Here is a 20,759-nt window from a genome sequence, read left to right as displayed (position 1 = left end):
GCATGTTAAGTTGCAGCAGACAGACTGCTGTTTTCTCAGTGCAATTTTTTTTCCCGTCCATAGATAATGCCATCAATCACCACATACACACTGCCCTGAAAAGAATGGGCCTCAGTGTGCCCCAGTGTTGCTATGTTGTGTGTGATTCTGTGGGTTTGTTTTGAGGATGGCTTCACAGACAGGAGATGCGGTTGAATGGCTGTGTGAATGTGCTGTTTGAAGCTGCAGAGTGACTGATCTGGACTGTGCTCTGCACCCGTGTCAACAGAGCTGCCCCGGTGCAGGTGTGTGTTTATCATTCAGCACACAGAGCTGAGAGGCAGGCAGCTGTACGCACACTTTCCCAATTAAATCCCTGGCTGTAGCCCACAGCCAGCCCCAGACTGCCCACCTAACACAGCCATGAAGCTTTGACCTCATACCTGCCAGCATCACTGACTTTCCTTCTTCTTTTTATTTTGTTACTTTTAAATACAGGTTGGCCGCAGAACTCCCCCGGCTGTAGTACTGTGCCCACCTCGCCATGTTGGCTTGTCTGCAGAGGAGGCAGAACCCTCCACCCCAGCACCCTATGTGTGCTAGCAAGACCTTGGAGCCACCACAAGTCCTTGGGCGGAAATGTAAGTTACTTACCTTTCAGCTTGAAAAACGCAATCTATGAGAGAGGGGTTGTGTTTGTAATTTGTATTTAATCTTTTGTTTGTGGTGAATGATAGAAATGGGTGGTTAAGCCTGAATGTGAAGTAAAGAAAAATACAAATTCCAGCTGCTATTGTTGCCACATGTTCCTCCCTCACCGCTCGGTGGAATTCTGACGTTTTATTCGGGCTGCACTTAGACCTTGGATTGCTGCGTTGTTTGGCTACTCATTGTGAGGGAGACTGTTTAACTGTGCTGATTGTGCAGTCGTGAAAGCAAAGCTGAACAGACACTGTTTAACGTGCCTCGCTGGCCCCGGTGACCCTGAGGGTCTGTAAACATTTACAGTGTCTGGCCCTGGCCGTGCCGGTCGCATGTAAAATGTGGCAGCTGCTGTATTTGTTCCCTGAACACCATCCTCTGTCCGCTCACAAAACTGGGTAAAAGGACAGGAAAGAGACGGGGCTGTAAACTGTCACAGACCTTGCAGAACTTAGCTCTAACCAGTCTGGGATTAAAGAGAACTGCAGCCACCAGGAAGGTGGATTTCTCACTAACTTTTTTGGAGCTTTGAAAATGCACCATTTTAACAAGAAAAATATTGTTCCATCTTTTAAAACTCAGGTGTGTAATGGCTTTTGTTTACATGTCAGGCCCATAAAACTCTGCAAGCTGATTGAAAGTCATGCTGATGCAAAGGGAGCCTCGCAGTTTTAACCAAAGCTTACAGAGGTGTAGTGGGAAAACCAGGGTCTCTGCTTCCCCATCCATCAGAGGAACATTGTATCAGACCTGTTAACAGCTCAGTAAAAAAGTGGTCCTTAATGTTGATCAAATGAATTGTTCATTCTCAGCTTCCTACTGGCCAATTAGCCACTTCTCATCTTAAAATCACACTCCGGTTGCTCTTTACAGAGGCCATCAACAACAAGGTGACTGTGTTCGTCCTCCGATCTGGATTTGTTTTCTTCAGTGTAAATCCTCCACATGAAGCATTGTGCATGCAAGAGAGGAAGGAGGCATGAGATAATCAAAGCTCCGTGTGCATTTTCACGTCATAGCAATTTATCTGAGCGGGGTTCAACCACATTTGCTAATGAGGTTTTAGAGAGAGGTAAAGTGAAATGGGGATGAAGAGGGGGTTATTCAAAATAAAATTAGTAAAGGCGAAGATGGAGGGGAAAGAGAGAGAAATGGAGGAAATCCTCCGTAGTCCTCTTAATCGATTCCCCACTTCCAATTTCACAGGATTAGCCCACTTCCTCTCAAGGTCCTTTATTGAGGAACAGCCAGTGGGAGTTAGGACTCAAATCAATAGAGAAAAAGAACAATTTCCAGTCTTCCCTTTGCCCTCCTTCTTACTGACCCTCTCTACTCCACCACCGCTCTACTCCTCCACCTGTTAAACCCTTTGATTGAAGTGCTACCACGACAACTGAGTTGCAGTTCATAATGAGGATGTTTGGACATAATAGCTTCCCTTTTCTGTCCTTGGATGTGGGAGGAGGGGGGTTGGTGTTGGATTTCCACCACTGTGCTGCACTTGGCCTCAATAAGGTGATTGTTCGTCCAGGCCCAGAAGGGATTCAGTAAAGCAGACATTGGGTCTGGCTACAGACATGGGCAAAACTCAGGTCACCATGCTGAGCCGGTCATGACTGATTAGTTGTGGCCCAGTTTTTTGCCAAAATGGACGGTGATTGTAGGTAAGGTGACCTATCTGTTCAACAGGAGGCCAAAGTGAAGAACACAGCCTTCAAATAGACGATTTGGTTCTGCAGTCTTTTACACAGTCATTTTAGATGAGTGGGTGAACGCTCAGGTGGCAGAACAATTGGTATGAGTGTGAGAAGGATTTAAAAAAGAATAAAATAAATAAATACTCTGCATGCAGATGCTGAGTGGCTGCACAGTTCATTGATGCGACTCCCATTAAAAATCCCTCATACCCTCAATAAAAAAGGACTTAACTGGCTCTACCATCAGCTGGAAGCGCTCAGATCGGCTAGCCAGACAATCAATTTCCCCCGAGCGCACAGAGCTTAGCAGGAGAAACGGGAGGCGGAGAGTGGGATGTTTCCATTATCACAGCCCGCTCTGTGTCTGGGCTTCGGAGGGCGGGGTGATGTACTGAGGAGACGGGGGAGTGCAGGGGAGAGAAAGCAGGGAGCAGCAGAGAGTGCGATGGAGAGAGACAGACAAGTAGAGAATAGACAGAAGCAGAAAGGGAGACAGAGAAGCTGGCTTTTCAGAAAAGCTATTGACCGCCTGCTCTTAAAAATATCATATTGAATTAGCCTCATAGGGGCAGCCTTTTGATATTTTTTCCTTGGCTGTAGAATTAAAAGGAGTGTGGAGTATTACTTGAATTATAAATCATAGGCACTTGCTTTCACTGCACCCAAATTCCGCACATATGTGGCTGCACTCTCCAGCACCAGCCCCTGTCATTTTTAATTAAATCCCCCCTTATGGGTGACATTTGCAGCTCCCCCCCCCTCCTCTTCATCCTCCCCTTCACGTCTCTGTACCGCTGCCCTAGATGGAGACATGAAAGGCAGAGACGGCAGCGAAGCCAGGACTTCTCATAGTTTTGTGCCCCAGAGAGAGGGCACCCATCCAGACAGATGAGAGAGAAAGGCCCTGCAGGGACAGAGCGGGTGAATGGATGCTGCTGACCCTGGCCAACCACATCCTGCAGCTTCCTCGCTTTTCACCCATCTCCCCCCGTGACGATCAACCTCCACTGTGTGCCAGAAGGTCCCGGAAGCAAGGGGTGAACCTTAAATCTTTGCTTCTGCAGGGGAAAGAGAGGTGCAGCAGTCCAGTGATGAGTAACGCTGAGGTGGCTGGACAGGAGGCCCCACCAACCCCCACCTCCATGCTGCCTTCTTCTTGGCCCAGACAGCAATTACTCCACCACATGTCAGCTAAAGAATAACAGGGCAAGAATTCTGCACTTGACTGGCTGATGGGGACTTTTCTACCTGGTTATATTTCATAGTGTCTTTTAAAATTCCTGCAGGTTTTCATTTGTTTAATTCTTCAACATTTGTGCCAAGGTGACACTTTCTAAGCAGGCAACTGTCACACTGTGTGTGCACATTTCACCCAGACTTATTGTAGATACTGTCCCTGTTAACCACACTGCTGCTCCTATATTGGTCCTGTGATTGGGTCAGTCTTCAGGCTTCTTGTGTCTCCAAAGCCAAGCAGAACCCTGGTAATTTGGCACACTTTTTTTTTTTTACAATAACACCTCTTTCTCTAAATAAATCATGAACTATATATTTGATTAATTCACTCAAAGTGAGGTCAAACTCGGAAAATTAATTCCTTACCCAAGGGAATTTCATTTTCCAATCAACTGGTGTGCGGATGAGTATTTGATTCTAAATCTGTCTTGTACTGGAGACAAGCACGCACGCATACACACACCTGTAGCCAAAACCTTCTGTGACAACAGCCTGGAGGCCCAGAGTGCCAATCAGCTAGGTGTAGATGAAAATTCCCACAGAGCCTGATATCTCAGGTTCATGTCATGTCAGGCCAGGTTCAGCCCTCCTCCAGCTTGATCGACAGAGACAACTTGGCCTTGTCACTCTCAGCCCTAGGACATGACACAGAAGTTCACCAGGGAATTGTAGTTTTCCTAATAGCCCTGTGCCTCTGCAGGTTGAGCTGCCAGAGCCGTTAGTTTGCTTTGCTTTTATTCGCTTCCCTTTCTAAACTGCTCCGCCATGTCGAGAAGTAATATGCTCAGGTAATGACCTCCAGTCACCTCTCCTCCACTGTCGTCTGAGACAGTGTGAGAAGTGACGGTAGAATTAGCTGCTCATACCAAATTGCAACACAGCACTTCAATGGCTCTATCTGGGAGGGTAGAGGGGGGGGGAAAGAAATAACTTTAAAGAAAGAGGTAGAATTTTTCACTTGAATATTTAAGCGTGGTCACTGGCAGCTGCAGCAGAAATAACAACCTTTACCCTGATTGCTTCAGCAACCTGGAGGTGGGGGGCATGAAGTGGAACAGGGAGAGAAGGAATGGAGATGGCGAGGGAGAGCAAATCTGAATGTACTTGACCTTTCCCCACTGATTGAACCACCTCATTTCTGACTCCCATTTGGAATTCCACAGGAGGCTGTCATTATTCCACACTCAGAAGAAGGGAAGCAGAGGTCAGGAGGGTTTTTATGCTAAAAGGTGATTGACGGCTATCTGATGTGGCCGTAACCCCTCGTATGAATGCCTGCTTAAATGCAACTTTACTTGGGGGATTGCTGAAAAGCCTCATGGAATTTGTCTTTACACAGATTTATAGTGAGTTGATTTTTGGGTGATATTTGTTGCATTAATCTTGCCTCATGCAAATCACAGTCTCTTCTGTCATGTTGCTGTCTCAGCGCTGGCACACAGAGAATCATTTCCGGCTGATGGTGTCCCACGGTGCTGTGCCTTCGCTCTGCCCTCTGCCTTCTGCTGTGAACACAGGGGGCCAGGCAATCTTATTGCCTTGAGAGGTGAGCTTTGAGGAAGAAGAACCCTCTTGTAGTTTTGGTCACAGCAGGACTTGGGTTCAAAGCAGGTTCCTCGTTCCAAAGCTTCAGAGCTGGCATTTGGGCATCCCAGGTGCAAGGCTTCACCACCCTCTGGTGTTGCCTGCCAGAGCGTGGGAGTGTGTTGGAGGAGTAAGAGTACAAGGACCGTCTGTGGTCCCTCGCTGTCCCACAGGAAATGACACACAGGTTGTGTCTTTACAGAGCCAAACCCTACACAGTCTCATTGTGAGAGGTGATGAGGTGGTTGTTTCTGGCACAGCATTCAGTGTTTTTATGTTGCCGCATTGTTAATAATTTTTTATTTTTTTAACTCCTTTTCTGTCTAGTCACTCAGTCTTAATCATCAAAAAGAAAACTGTGTTCAAAACTTTGGGTCAAAAGTCTGTCTTGCACAGTTTCTACTACTTGAACATATTGTACCCTTTTGATAGTATACAAGAAAATGTTGTGTTTTTACACTTGAAACTTCATATCGAGGTTCAACACGAGGTATTTGTGTTTGGTATATGTTTACAATTGAGTAAGTTAATCTATTTAATGAATTAAAATATGTTTGCATGCTAGAAAAAAGCCAAATTGGACTTAGATTACTTTCCTTTCTTACAAAAGGACATTTGGTCTGATTTCTGGTCTGCGACGGGTTTCATACTGGTTCAACTCCAGCTGAAAAACGCAGACAAGGCCAAAAGAGGCAGATGGGAAGGACTCACATTCTTCATTGCTTACGTGGGAGTCACAATTTGATACAAACCTTGTATTGTATCTTCAAAAACGTTTGCACATTTCTGTTAGCATAAAAAGTTTACAAAAGCATCTGCTTATTGGATTCTAGAGGTATTTTCTCCAAAGGTGCAAAAATGTACAAGAAGTTATATGTGTATGTAGAATGTATCTATACAGGTCTGTCTTGTAAATGAATCCTTGTGGCTCAGTGAGACTAACCTGTATAAATAAAGGCTCCAGTATACTCGGGTAGTCCTTTTTCCGCGCGGACTCGACATGCACTTTGCACAGAGGGTTCGAACTTCATACTCAACCCTGAGCGGCTGTAGCGCAGCTCCACTGACAGGGGCGTTTACCGTCGGGACAAACTGAGGTCGCCGATTGGTCATTTACTGACACGGCTACTAAACTGAGTGACAGGTCGCAAAAAATAATAATAAGAGCTGGCAGTCCCAGTCACAGCGGTGTTCTGTGTTTACATGTTGTTAATAAAAAGTTCTAAAACAAACAAACAAACAAAAAAAAAACAGGCAGTGCTGGCCCTGCAGCCCACATCAGACCAGCCCACCAGGAAATCTCCAGACCCTCCTGCAGCCACATCGGGCCTGATTTTAATTCGCTCGTGACAAATTTCTTAATTTCTCACCATTTCAGACATGGCGTCAGCGGAAGAGGAGGAAGAGATCGCTTGTCTCTTGACAAAAAAAGAAAAAGAAAAGGCCATTAAACCAGACCAGGGATGAAGAAGGGGAATTTAATACATTGGTGTTGCATACAAAACAGTCAGTCCGTTGCCGGGAAGTTTATTGTGCGATACAGAGTACGCGTACGCGGTCGTAAAAATTTAGCTTTGCACGGACATGCCCTGCGGGAGTCCGCTTCAACTCTAATCCGGTACGCGCGGACCTTCATAGACTGACAAATAAATAAAAGTATACTGGAGGCTTAAAGGTTGAATTTAAGGAATGGACTTATCCAATCCGGTATCCGTATCGGCCTCCGATACCAGCATAATTTACGCATCGGATTTTTTCGATCCAACCTGCAGAGATTTCCAATCCATGATGCATGTCTGTGTCTACTGAAACGTCTCCTCATGTGATTCCCTGCCGGCTGCTCTGCACATTGGCTTCAAACTATGGAATGGATTTCCTGAACGGAGGCGTGTCTCATGAACCCAGAGTAATAAGACCCGCCTCACATTCAAGAAATCCATTTCATAGTTTGCAGCCAGCTACAACGTGAGTAAATTCGTGAGGACTGAGCAGTAGCACTGTGGCTAACGGCTAACTAACTTTTTATCGAAACATGTCCGCTGTGTGGAAGTATTTTACACTAAACACCGTAAGACAGCAACGTGCAATGTCTGCAGAGTCGCAGTACCGAGAGGAGGAAGCTCGGTCGTGACCTACAATACATCAAACTTAATAAACATTTGAAAAAGCACCACATTAAAGAGCATGAGGATTGTTTAGCCAGGCACCGCGATAAAGTTAGTTTTACATTGGACGTTTGAGCTCTGTGGCGTCAGCGGTGTGTTCCTCTCATTCAGTCTGAAGCAGACAGTCTGATTTCAGTCAGCCATGCTCAGTCTACCCGTCTCGGAGGAGGAGCAGACTGAGCAGACTGAGCAGACTGAGCGCGGCTGACTGAAATCAGACTGCTTTGCAGCTTGATTGAATACTTGCAGCCAAGATGTAGTTTACGCTTACCCTCCAGGAAATATTTATTAGTACAACAGTAGACAATCATAAAAAAGCATATGAAATGAAAAACAAAAGAAAATGATATATATAAAAAACGAAACAAAAGCAGCTACATTATAAAGGGATGTAAAATACTAATAAACAGGAACATGTCTGTGTTGGTTTATGCCATGAACTTAGCAGATGTTTGAAGCCCTTTAATCGCTTTAATATTCACTTTAAAGCTAGGAATAAAAAAATAACATGTTGTGTGTTAGCAGGATTTAATTCTAACTTTGAAACTTATCCAACATTAATAAAACTTACCTCAAGTTGCCTTTTTGAACATGCATGCATATATTTGTACAACTTGTACTTGCCTGCAGAGAGGAGATTATTACAGCCTCATATAAAATCAATAATGATGATGATATCGGAATAGTATCGGCATCGGCTGATATCCAGATTTAGGTATCGGGATCGGATTGGAAGTAAAAAAAAAAGTGGATCGGTGCATCCCTAGTTGAATGAATTATAAGAAAAATAAGTAGAGGTGGTGCTCGGATCCAAAGCGAGCGGTCATGAACTCTTTGGCTTTTTCATCTGCTCTAATAGTGAGGAGGGTTTGGCAGAGAATGCGTGAAAGTGCAAACTGACCACAGCATCATCGCTCCAGTGGGACGTTTAACTACAGTGTCTGTGGTTTGCTCTTCAACTGCATTCCTACGAAGGCCCTGCATCTCCACATGTGCTGGCTGTGCCATCATTTTAGCAAACTGTGTCTGAGCTCTTTGCACAGGTTCAAACTTGTTTCTGATGGTCTTCCTGTTTTTCACAGTTTACGTTTGTGAACTTGTTTTTGTCCTTCTTCCTGACTTTGTAGCGAAAGGAGGGTGAGTGTCCAACTTTGGCGTGACTTCAGAACTTTTCTTCTTGTCTCAGCCAACAAAAGCATCAAATCAGTTGATCACTGAAGTCCCACGAAGACAGATTTAAGTAATGATTAAAAATAAAACGTGCTGCTTCTATTAAAAACCTACCTCGCTGACATGAAATCTTTCAAAACACTGTTTCATCTTACAGAAAATGAATCCTTTTATGTGTCCCTGGTTGCTCTCGTCTTCTCTTCTTTTCTCCCATCTTCTTCCCTCCACTCGTTGGCGTGTGTTCTGCAGTGAAGTGCCTTGTTGTCTGTGCAGTGTTAAATATTAATTGAGAATCAGTGGAGGACTTGTCTCCTAAATGATAGAACAGAAGGGCCCAGGCTTGCCTCAGGCAGCCTGCAGGCGCCTTTCTTCTTCCATTTACCTGCAGGCCTGCGCACCAGCTCTTCCTCCAGTCTGACAGGCCTGCCCAGGCGCCTCCAGTCTCCCCTCATATTTTCAGCTCTCCCCCCTTTTTTTCCCTCCTCTTCTTCTTTTAGCTTTGGTTCCTTTTCTTATCTCAGCATGTTTGTTATCTCCACCTCTGGGATCTTTTACTCTAAACCTGTGTCTGTGTGTGTTTGTGTTGCTGCTGTGTCCATTTGAGTTTGTGCATGGTTGAGAACAATGCTGGCTCTTGGCTCTACATGGATCCATGTGAGAAAAACAGAATCACAGTGTGGTGTGTGTTATTCTCCCAAAGACAGGACAAGGAGGGCTTGGCAGAACTGTTACAGGTTAGGATTTTTCTGTGTTACTCATCCTGTAATCTGTTTCCTGTTCCTGATGTTTCCACATAACCGACCGCAGTCTGTTGTCTCAGAGCCTTGCTCTGTTCCTTTCTATCAGCGTTGTCATCAGAAGAGGTGTATAAAGACAAAACAACCGGCACCAGTGGCGTCTTTGTTGCTCTGGCTCGTTTGAACTCATAGCTGACCTCTGTGGATGGAGTTAATTAGGCTGTAGAGATTTGTTTGGAAAATCAAACCAGTCCATGATGTTTTAGTTTCACTCTGTATCTGTTTTCAACAGAGCAAAGCTTTTCAAAGAAAAAGGTTTGCTCAGGGTGCACAGTGAAGTGGTAGATGTGAAATGGAACAATGCAGGGAAGGAGGAGAGGGCAGCAGAGAGGATATAAATGGAGTAGAGTAGGAGGTGGTGTTGACTTTGATGCCACAAGAATGAGTTCACAGGCTCGTGAGCGCAGGTCTAATCGCACATGACAATATCGGCTGGTGTACCAGTCACAGCACATAACCACCCTGCTGCTTGTGCTGACTCGGTGTATTGCTGGTAAAGCTCTGCTTTCTAGACCATGCTGTATGCACAATGAGGGTGGTGCAGGCAGGCCTGAGGGCTGCTTCATCACCGACAGCCCACAAGACCACGGGCTACATTCCCAAACCTATGCAGAACTATGCACTCCACTAAACTCCTTGGCAAGATTTCATAAAGAACAGCAGGTTTGTGATGAATAGGCAGGGGCGGGTATGAGATTCTGACTGTATAATAACCTTGAGCAAAAATACCACAGTATCACATCTGTTGTCATCAGCTACTGATATTGTAAAGGTTAATGTTGAGATCTTAATTTAATCACGTATTTGGAGGGTAAAATTAAAATCCGTGTCAGGTAAAACACTAGAGAGCCGCAGCAGGCCATTTTTAAATGATTTTTTTAAAACAAATGTATCCAATAGTGGAGGAATTAATCAAAAATAAACACTGCCTAAAATTAGGATTAGATTTAAATGTGCTTATTTCACTGAGTATTACATCATTTCTGACTTTCTGCTTTTTGTACAGTAGCATTGGAGCCTTACAAGCTAATGGTAGCTAGTCACAAGCCTGCAGAAAGTCGTTATTCACAGATACACATGCTAACTCTGTCCATCAGTTATCCATCCATCCAGCCTTCCATTATCTTTACCCACTTCTTCCTTTTTGGGTCGCAGGGGTCACTGGTGCCCATGTCCAGTTATGACTGTGCGATAGGGTATGAGGTCTCCAGTCCATCACAGAGACGCATAGAGACAAACGAGACAACCAACCACTCATTCTCTCACTCACATCTAGGGACAATTCAGAGTTACCAATCAGCCTAATGTGCATGTTTTTGGTCTGTGGGAGGAAACTGGAGTACCTGGAGAAAACCCACACATGCACGGAGAGAACATGCAAACTCCACTCAGAAAGGCCCCTGGACCGGGGTTTGAACCAGGGTAACCTGCTCACTGAGAGGCAGCAGCTCTTCCAGTTTTGTGATGAACATGTTTCTTCTTCATCTGCTGAAACTCTAATTGAGGTTGAGTAAAATATTCAGGGTTAATTTCAATTTTTTTTTTTTTTTCCTGTTGATACTTGCTTTCACTGTTGACTGCCATGGGAACAAACACAGCTCGTTGTTTTTGTTTGGCCATTTTCTTTATGAAGTGCATCAATAGTAAAGGGGTAAACACGCTGCCCCAGTTTCTGTTTGTTTGCATGGGCGTCCTACAAAAGGCTTGACATGGCTGCTGCTGCTGGCCTGCATTCTTTTGTGGCTCAGAGAGGACATAAACTGCCCACTGGTGCTGTGTTTGCCAGACTCTGTCGGATCATTAGTAATTAGCACAAGCCCGGTTCACGTTTATGCAACATTTCTTTCACTAAACTTATAGATGAACGATATCAGGAAATGTTTCTCATTCCCGGTAAGTCCTTTTTGTTTGTCATTTTATAAGTTGTGTTTGCAACATGACAGGGTTGATAATTGTGCTTTATTTCCTTTGATGGGCCGTGCATCTGCCCTAGTGCTGTCAAAGGTGTTAATGAGGCAGGAATGCAGGACGAGAGCTTTCCCACACTCCACGTTTTCCTCTGCCGGGCGCGTTTGAGATGAGGCTCTGGGCCAGCCAGGAGCTGCTAATGCAGCCCGAGTGCAGACAAATGGAAAGTGACACTTGTGTGTGTAGAATGGTATTTGTGGTGACGCTTTGACTACAGATAATAAAGTGTTTGCCCTGAGGTGATTTCGCCCTGCAAGCACCCCAGATGAAACTCACTTACTCAGAGAGGGAGACAGAAAAGACACGGGGGGTGGGGGGTGATGAGAAGACAGGAAGAGGGTGGTGGGGGACAAGGGCATGGAGAAATAGGAGGTGGTGAAGATGGTAAACAGCACAGCAATCCAAAGTCGTGTGAAGGGACACACAACCATTTGTTGTTTTGATGCTTTGGGAGACAGAGTGCTAGATATTAGTGGGTCAGTTTTAATTAAAAACAAAACAACAACAACAAAAAAAACCATTATTTTGCACCAGTTATATACAAAATAAGCATGTTTTCTGTAATATGTACCATTGACACATTGTCGACACAGTTGACAATTGGCACATCTTTTTTTTTATTAAGATTGCTTAGTTTATTGAAAGTGTAGATGTATGCATTTGCAAGATCTCTGTGTGTGTGCGCGTGCATGCAAGGCCATCTGTACAGGGGAGTCCTTCAGGATCAATCAGTTCTCAGTAATTTCCTCCCCAGCCCGTAAAAGCCAGTTCTGTCTTGAAGGAGCAAGAGGCTGCCACATCAAACCAGCTAATTAATTTTCATTGCTGGTTTCAGTTACATCTGGCTTTGGAGATAAATTCTAATGAGGAAATGTAAACATGGCTTTGTCCTCGTGCTAAAATATTTCACATTTCTTGAGCAGAATCCTTTAAAATAGAAACTCAATTAAGGGTTTTGAGCTGAAACAGCATCCACAATTAATATTCACTCATTAAAAACTGTTTACGAGTCCATGAAAGTTACCTGTAGACCTTGTCGCGCTCTCGGTCCACTCCATTAACTGGACACATGTATCGCTTCACTGCAGGTCGACTAAATGACCTCGTGCTGCAGCATCCGTGAGCAGAAGGCCCAAATTAAGCACCCGGGTTGGAAGTGCTTCCATCTGCTTGTGCGAAAAATAGTTTCAGTCTGGGATCAGACTGGCTTTAATGAAATGAAAGATCAGATTTGTGAGTTTTTAAAAAATCCATTTTAATGAATAAATCCATTTTTGAAGCCGTGCCATGTCCGCTTGCCTGTGAGGGATCAGTGTGCAGATTGCTTCAACATTCTCATTATCCTCTTTGCTATTTGTGAAACGCACTGGCAGGTTAAAAGCCCTCTGTGAGAAAAGCAAACTGCTGCATTTATTTGGATGACATCATGATAATTTGATTAAAATAGTAATTTTCTCACAATTAATTGTTTAATTTAAAAAAAACAAAGAAGGTATTATGAAGGCGTACGTGGAGAACAAATTTATTTCCACTGCTTTACAAAAACCCGTCTGGTGATTATGATGACACAAGCAGCCGCTGAATTCAGAATGCTCTATCCTCTGAGAAATCACAGCAGTTTGATTTTTATCTTTGCAATTACGGAAAGCAAAGGCCTGACAAATAATTGCCTGGATTTCTTTCTTTTTTTTTTCCCCTCTTCCTGTGTTGTTGCACAGAAAATCAACCTTCAGATGAACAGAGGGAGAGATGAATGTTCCTAAAAATGTCTTTTCTGATATCAAGCGAGCAGCAGGGTTCCCTTTTCCCCTCACGTGCACTTGAATTGATTAGTACTTTGGTTGAGGGCATATTCAACATGTCTGCCCCCTGCGAGGCTGCTCTACCCTGTTGATGACTGGCTCAGACACACGCTTCCTCTGCTCCCTTGCTCCTCAGGAAGCTCCTGTGGGGAGCTGAGGCTTTGATTGACTGACGGCTGAGTCCGCAGGACGCCTCTATTATTATCATCTCTACCTCGGCAAAGGGGCGGGGGGTATGCGTCCAGGGGGTCTGGCCCACAGCCCCTGTTTTGTGTGCCCAATAGTCAATTAGAGGCAGCGCACTGCCAGAGACGAGTGGGATGCAGGGTTAATTGCAGAGGACCAAACAGCTGGCTCTATCAGGGCCCATTGTGTTTGCAGCAGTTGTCACGGCAATTGAGGCCTGGCTGTAATCGCTGACTAATCAGCCCTGTGCCAGATGACACCTCCATCAGCACAAGGCAGGTATTGTTCAGGAGGCGAAGTTGCCTCTGGCCTCCCTCCTTCTTGTCCATTCTTTTTTACAGCCAGCCAGCAGAGGTAAAGAGAAGCGCATGTCACATACCCTGACTGTATCTTCAAGGATGTAAACAATAGCAGCAGGACTTTAAGAAACAACACCAATCACATGGCCATGCTGTGACATGTCTAACCTTTTCCACACTGATGACTTCTGATGTGAAGGACTTGATTAGTGATATAGTCTTCAATTGATGAACTAAACACATTCATCAGGTAAAGAACAGTCTGTTAGTTGCAAAATGTTAAAAGTATAAAAAGAAATCTTAAAAACCTCCCAGTCTCAGCTTTGAGTGGATCCTGTGCTGCATGCAGATAACGAGAACAATATAGATTTATCTTTTTCAAGGAAAAGAGACCCAGTGCATTTGTGCATGGAGGTCAAAAAAGCACATGATGAGGACCTATTCAATAGTTATTGTCTACTTCAGGGGAAATGGCTTCTAAAGAGTGCTGTACGAATCAAACAAAAGCTGACCCCATTCTTTAACCTTCTGGTAATCTCTGCTTCTGTTGTTTGCCCTAACCTCTTCGCAGACTGCTCTGTTTTGTTCGGCCGAAGTTAATGTGTATTACGTGCTCGTCGTCCCGTGAAAACTTAATTGCAGTTGAACCGTACGGTCGTCTCTCTTCATCAAAACAAGCACTCTTCCCCCATCATTGCCAGTGGTCAGAAGGGATCAAAGCGTGCAGCAAAAAGAAAAACATGGGAAAACCCTGCAGGCTTTTTAATGTTTAGAGCATTTCCTCAACTAAGAAGAAACTTCTTCAAGCAGCTCATAATTTCTGAATACTTGGAATCCTAATAAGTGGTAGTAAGGGCATTTCATACATCTTACCTCTGCTTATTAATTTAAACTTCTAATTAAAATGCAAAGCGTTCTCATGGTTCTCTGGGTTTGGTGCTGCATTCTCAGCCTATGCCTCTCAATATTCTCTCTTTTATTCTCTCCCTCTTCTCTTCTATCACACCTGACTCCCTGCTCTCATGGTCTTTCTATCTGCCTTTGCTTCTTGTGATCAAGACAATTTGACCTCTCACTTGGAAGAAGTGCACAGAATTTAATGGATTTTTTACAGTCTAATCTAACCAGTTCTCTCTTTATTGCCGTTTTGTACCCAGTGGACCTCATCTTTACCAGACCTCCCCCCACTCCGCTGCCTCTTCTACCCTCACACCAAGAAAATTAGTTCATCAGAATTCAAAATGTACCGCTGGCTAATTAAAGGAGTGTTAATTGAGTGTTCAGAATTGGGTACCCCCTTAACTAAATGCACACAGATCCACGCACACATAAGCGCACACGCAATCACAGTGACAACACCGGGTACGCCAAGGACGTCACGCTTGGGGAGTTTCGTGCCAATCAAAAATGGAACGAAAATAAAGTGCCCATCCTCCCAAGAAAAATGGGATTTTTAGATCATATCAAGGCCTGCTGCAGTTCAGGCCAGCTCTGTGCTGCCACGTTATCCAATCACTGCTTTGCTATCTGTGTCTGACCGCTGGAGAGTGTAACACTGCACAGATAGCCTCCCTCGCCGTGTGCATTGTGCTAATGAGGGGTGGCATTTAGAGATGTGCTGCTCTGACACATGGGCATTGTGTGCCAGGCACTGGGTGATTAAGGACGAAGGTCAACCCATTAATTGCCTCCCTGCCATCTTCGCTCCCCGGCGCGTGATCTCTAAGAACTAATGCATGTGTTTGTCTGAGCTTTTAGCTAATCTCCAGCGCAGTTCAATCGTATGCTTGATTTGTTTACATTTCTTTCATGTGAAAGTTTTCCCTCCACCCCCCCCCCCCCTTACTTTATGCAAGAGGCAGCATTTGCCCAGGTTTCTCTGTTAATTCAATGTAAGCTGTTTCATGTGCTTGTGAGTGCACATACCCTCCTGCTCTAAGGAAGGGAAAAGCATATTCTCCCATCCCCAGGGGAAATAATTAATCCTTACAAGGCTGTCGCATGTTGAAATGAAGCGAGTGTGAAGCATTTAGCCCAGGAGGCATTGCAGGCTGTCGCCCGCACAGGCACCTGTTGTTGTCCCTGCCCTACATTTCATGAGAGAGCGCTAAGCAGAGGATAACAACATGCTCCACTGATGGCAAATGAGACACACAAAAGCAGATGCAAATGTGTGTGTGTTAGTACATTTATGCACATTTTCTTTCCTATTTTCATTTTTTTTTTATCTTTGCATGCATGACCACGCCAGAGTGTGTGCTCAGGTGCAGGAAACCCCCTGCCTTATAAAAGCTGTGGGTTCACACAAACTCTGGCTGCCTCTGAGGATGTTTATCAGCCAGCACCATCTGTATGCTGCCGCTCACTGCTATGATCTACTGCAGCCTAAACCAATAAGTCACACTGTGCCAGTCTAAAAAGAGTCTCTCTCCTTTAACCTCCCTGTCTTGCCTTATAGACTTAGAGCTCTGGAGGAGAGAGATGTGCAGGCCCTGCACATTAAACACAGTGTCTGTAACAGCTTCTGTAAGAGAGTGAAAAATGCTTTGGTTTGTGGCTATACTTACGGTAATCAACTTTGCTATAAAATTTATACCATGAAACTTTTTAAAGAGGAAGTCGGAATCAGAAGCATCCAGATGCTCATTTGCCTCCACCTCCTCCTCTTCTTCCTTTATGCCTGTGGGTTCTAATAACCGGAAGCCTTTGTGGAGTTGAGATGGGTTTTGTAGGCCTGAAAGGCCTCTAATCCCTGTGGCCTGTGAAGTGTGAAGCCCTTTGATGCCAGGTTGGTGTGCCAAAGGCTCTGCCTATTGACAAACAAGGGCCAAGCTGGGAAAAGACGAAGGGAGAGGGCTGTCTTCGCTTTCTCAGAAGAAGCACAGACTCAGACGTGGAAAATATAGGGTTCAGTCAGTGAGAAGGAATAGAATTAGCTACCCTTTAATGAATTTCTTGGCTTTTTATAGTTTTTTTTCCCCTCGTGTGGCAGTAATTAGGTGGAATGATGGGCATATTGCATCTGGGAGCTTGTAGGGGTGGCAGGGCAGAGGCCCTTGATATGCCTGAAAGCCAAGAATCTTTCCTCATTTAGACCATGTGATGATCAAAGATGTTTTTTCTTCTTCTTTGCCCTCATGTAAAGAAGATCAGAAAAAAAGTGCTGCCATTCCATTTGCATGTGGACCTGCAATGTGCTTTGAAATGAGCATGTTTTTCTCTTCTGAGCAAATGAAATAAGTCTTCTGTCAGTTTTCCTCTGCTAGTCAGAACATCAAAGCAAATGACAGTGCCGTCACGAGGGAAGCAGGGCTTCGCCTCACTGAGGTTAGTTAGGTTTCAAATAGGTTGGCCTGCCACGCTCATACCAACCCATTAGGGCATCACCCTGAGTCTGACTGAAGCAAAGCATCTGATGTCTGCAAGTTTGTACAGATTAAAAGAAAAAATTGAAGTGGTTTCTGATTTTAAAAGTTTGTTATCCATTTGTGGAACCAATCTGACCAGTTTGAAGCTAAAATGTAGCTTTGGATATTCAGAGTTTCGCCTCTCTGCAGTTAAAGTCCTAAATTATTTCTTTTATGATATGGATCTTGTAGATTTAATCATTTTCACAGTTGGGAACCCAAAGGGTTGTTGAAATGAACTCCCCGTGATATCTGTAATGGGAGCGAAGAAATGAGAATTGTGACTACTTGGCTGTGGAGTTTCTTCAAAATGATTTTGCAATTGGGAAGGAAATGGACTGCGTCCCAGTCACAGCCTGCGTCCTGCAGACACCTGAGGTAGTCGGGACATTTGCTGGCAGCAGTTAATTTTTTTTTTTTTTTTTTTAGAATTTGGTTTGCTTTTGCATCAACACGTTTTTGATTTTTAGGTTTCAAGTCATTTGATATATTGTTTGTAAATTGACTTCTTTTCCCAGCCCCCCACGCTTTTGTTACATTGAGCTAAGTAGCCATGAAATTGCCTGAATAATGTCATTTAAATCCAATCTCACCACGGCCCCTCACCTCCATACCCAGTGCCCAAACAATGACACATGGTGGGCTTTTTGGAAGTTGCATTTTTCCTGTTTGCCACCTCATTTTAAAACGGCCATGTGTTGGTTCATTGACTGAGGGCGGTTGTTGGTGGTGGTAGAAATTTTGGAACTGGTGCAGACTCTTACGCCAGAGCATTCATAAATGTTTAAAGAAAAGCCCATGGTGTTAGCATATATTCACCTTTAGTCTATTCTATTTTATTACATTTTACACTTTGAAGTTAGACATATATACATAATAAATGTACATAAAAGTTAATTATATGCCGTTATATTTGATTTTATTTTTATAATAAAAAGCAATGCACTCATGCTTGACTTTTTTTTATTGTAACCGTAACATTTGTTTACTTTTAAATGCTCTTCCGATACATTAGTTTCAAATTGTTTTCTATTTCAGACTTGAGTTTGGAAAAGGCAACCCTTGAGAAATCTTTACTGGGTTAACTTTTCAAAATTTCACCATAACCAAATTAGTAACTCCCCATTAACATTTAATAATTTTGCTTTTTCTTTTTTTGTGAGAGCTTTTCTCCTTAGTAGACTTGGACTAAATTAATGTGAATGTTTTGTGGCCAAGGGTAAGACCCAGTAAGTGATACCACTTATAAATCTCAAATGTGCCACTGCAATTAAACAAGCTTTTATTCCCTCCCCTTCTTCCCTGCGCGCCTGCTACCAAGGCTAACCCAATTCAGTGCAGAAGAGAGTCCAAATTAATTTCACAATGCACTGATTTAACAGTGCCTGAGGTACCAGGCTTTGACAGAATGAGTTTTAAAAAAGATTCATTTGTCTAGAGATGTACATCCACAGGAGGGTGTGAAAATGAGATGGAAAGAAAGCTCAAATGGAGGAGGGAGTGTGACGGAACATAAACGAATGCCAGTCCTCATTTACAGCCTTTTCAAATCACGCTTGGGTTTTTCTGTAGTGAAGCTGCTGGTTTTAATCAACCTCAGGCCTCTTTAAAAATAATTCTTTAAATATATTTCAGGGAAGTCTTAAAACCATTTCAGAGGCTTTTCTTACAATCCATGAAACATGCTGAGGTTTAAAAACCTCACAGTCCACTTGTCACTTATCATCTGGTTCAGAAATTTCCAATTAGCTTAAACCGATGGTTCTATTGACTTTTTATATGACAGCAACACAAATGGTGGGTAAGTAAAGAAACAACATGAAGCAACAGACAAAAGTAAACTTCGTGTTGGTAGAACGCACTGAATCAAGGCAGTTTGTATCAAAGTACTGAATGTCTTAAAACATGATTGAAATGGATTGAAAGCAGCTAATTGATGTTTATGTCTTGTTACAGGCTTCATTTGTACCAGTGCTAATTAAAACTAAGATTATCAGTTTTATATTCAACTATTTGTGGTTTATTGTCTTATTAAAGTAAGTTTACATGTTTTCCTTTCTGTTTGTCTTTCAGGTGACCTGGTGGTGCCCACACATTCCCCACGCTACCCAACAGCGGCAGAACTTGATGCTTACGCTCAGAAGACAGCCAACAGCCCACTTTTCATCAAGATCTTTCCCACCAACATCAGGGTCCCCCAGCACAAGCACCTTAACCGGACTGTGAATGGATATGACACCACAGGGCAGCGCTACGGACCCTACCCGCATCTTCATACAGGGGGCTACCAGGGTCTCCTCGCCATCGTAAAGGCCGCATCCTCATCATCCTCATCCTCAACATCCACCTTTGTCCCTTCTAAAGGTGTTCTCAAGAACGCAGAAGGCAGGCGGACTAAGCTCTCTCCAGCCCATATAGCTGTCGCCCCATACCCACCCCCTAGTAATAGCACTTTAGCCAGTGGTCATGGCCAAATGGTTTACCACACTGGGCCCTCAAAGCTTTTAGAAGCACCAGGACTGTCCGTTCCCCCAAATGTCACTGTAGCCGGCTCTGTGATTCCTGTAACAGGTGGTCGAGGCCTGGCTCTGCCCGCACAGTCCAACCTACCCTCCATCCAGAGCATCATCTATCAGATCAACCAGCACTGCCAGGCCCAGGCACTGCAGCAGGTGTGTCACGGGGCTTCCACTGCGCCAACCAATCCCAGCCCCTCCAAGCAGAGCACAGCTGTCATGGGGGTTACGTCTAGCGCCTCAACTGGAGGTTATGTAGTAGGAATGGGTCCCCAAGCCAACATGGCATACACAGGATCAGGGCTGCCAGCTCCAAGTGCAGAGGCAGTGAAGAGTGGTGTATATGCAGACAGTATGGACTACATCATTTGGCAGAAGCAGCAACAGCAACAACAGCAGCAGCAACAACAACAGGCGGTCCTCCGCATGTACAGCGGAGGCAGTGGAGGTGGAGGCGCCATCAGCAAGTCTCCTGAAACCTGTATACCAGGTGGAGGGCTTATGGCAACCCAGGTGTCCTCCTCTTCCTCCAGACCTTATCATCTGACTGCGAGTGCCAGCGGGGGAGCTGGGCTAGAAAAAGTCAGCTCCTCCCCTTTGAACTGTGTGGGTATGCATGGGAATTTTTCAGTGGGTCAGTACTTTGCACCCCCATGGAACAGTGTGCTGGTGACCCCTGACAGTGACTGCTACAACCCCCAGGAGCTTTTGGGCACCTCCACAGGAGGGCCATCGACTGGGCACAGAGAACTGGGATACCCTCACCACCATCACCACTACCACCATCATCACCACCACCACCCTACCATAGACAGCAGTGGCGGTCTATGCTGCAGTCTGCCTAGCAAGAGCTTGTGCAACACATCAGTGCTGAGCAGCAGCCTGCAGTCCCTGGAGTACCTGATCAACGACATCCACCCTCCCTGCATCAAGGAGCAGATGCTCGGCAAAGGCTACGAGACTGTGTCTGTGCCGCGTCTGTTAGACCACCAGCATGCACACATCCGCCTCCCTGTTTACAGATAGATGGGGAGCACGAGGACGCAGAGAATCAAGAGTTGTGAATTTGTGAAGAAAATCAAAGTTAAAGAACAGAGTTGTGTTTGTCGCGGTACAGAACTGGTGCGAGTGCCACTGCTTTAACTAGTGTGGGAGCTCAGAGAAGAGCGGTTGCTGTGCTGTTTGACCTTAGATTTGTCGGCTTCAAAGCAAGCTGTGGGAATCCTCAGACACAGAGGACAGTGGCACCGG

General features: G+C 44.6%; 1 protein-coding gene across 1 annotated transcript; it reads left to right on the top strand.

Moving 5' to 3' along the window:
* The first annotated feature begins 511 nt into the window (after nt 1-511).
* fam222a (family with sequence similarity 222 member A) lies at nt 512-20,759 on the top strand. The gene is made up of 2 exons (XM_037680434.1): nt 512-620; nt 19,066-20,759. Exons 1-2 carry the CDS (start codon nt 524-526, stop codon nt 20,532-20,534), a joined length of 1,566 nt encoding a protein of 521 aa, XP_037536362.1. The 5' UTR covers nt 512-523; the 3' UTR covers nt 20,535-20,759.

The sequence above is a fragment of the Nematolebias whitei genome, chromosome 8 (genome assembly GCF_014905685.2).
Source record: "Nematolebias whitei isolate Nwh7 chromosome 8, NemWhi1, whole genome shotgun sequence".
Taxonomy (NCBI): Eukaryota; Metazoa; Chordata; class Actinopteri; order Cyprinodontiformes; family Rivulidae; genus Nematolebias; species Nematolebias whitei.
Note: the sequence above shows the minus strand (reverse complement) of the source record. Positions and strands in the feature narration are given on the sequence as shown.

Excerpts from the sequence above, each read along its gene's own strand:
- fam222a (XM_037680434.1), top strand. The coding sequence starts at position 524 with ATGTTGGCTTGTCTGCAGAGGAGGCAGAACCCTCCACCCCAGCACCCT. Across the intron at positions 621-19,065 it reads ACAAGTCCTTGGGCGGAAAT|GTGACCTGGTGGTGCCCACA; the intron begins GTAAGTTACTTA and ends TTTGTCTTTCAG.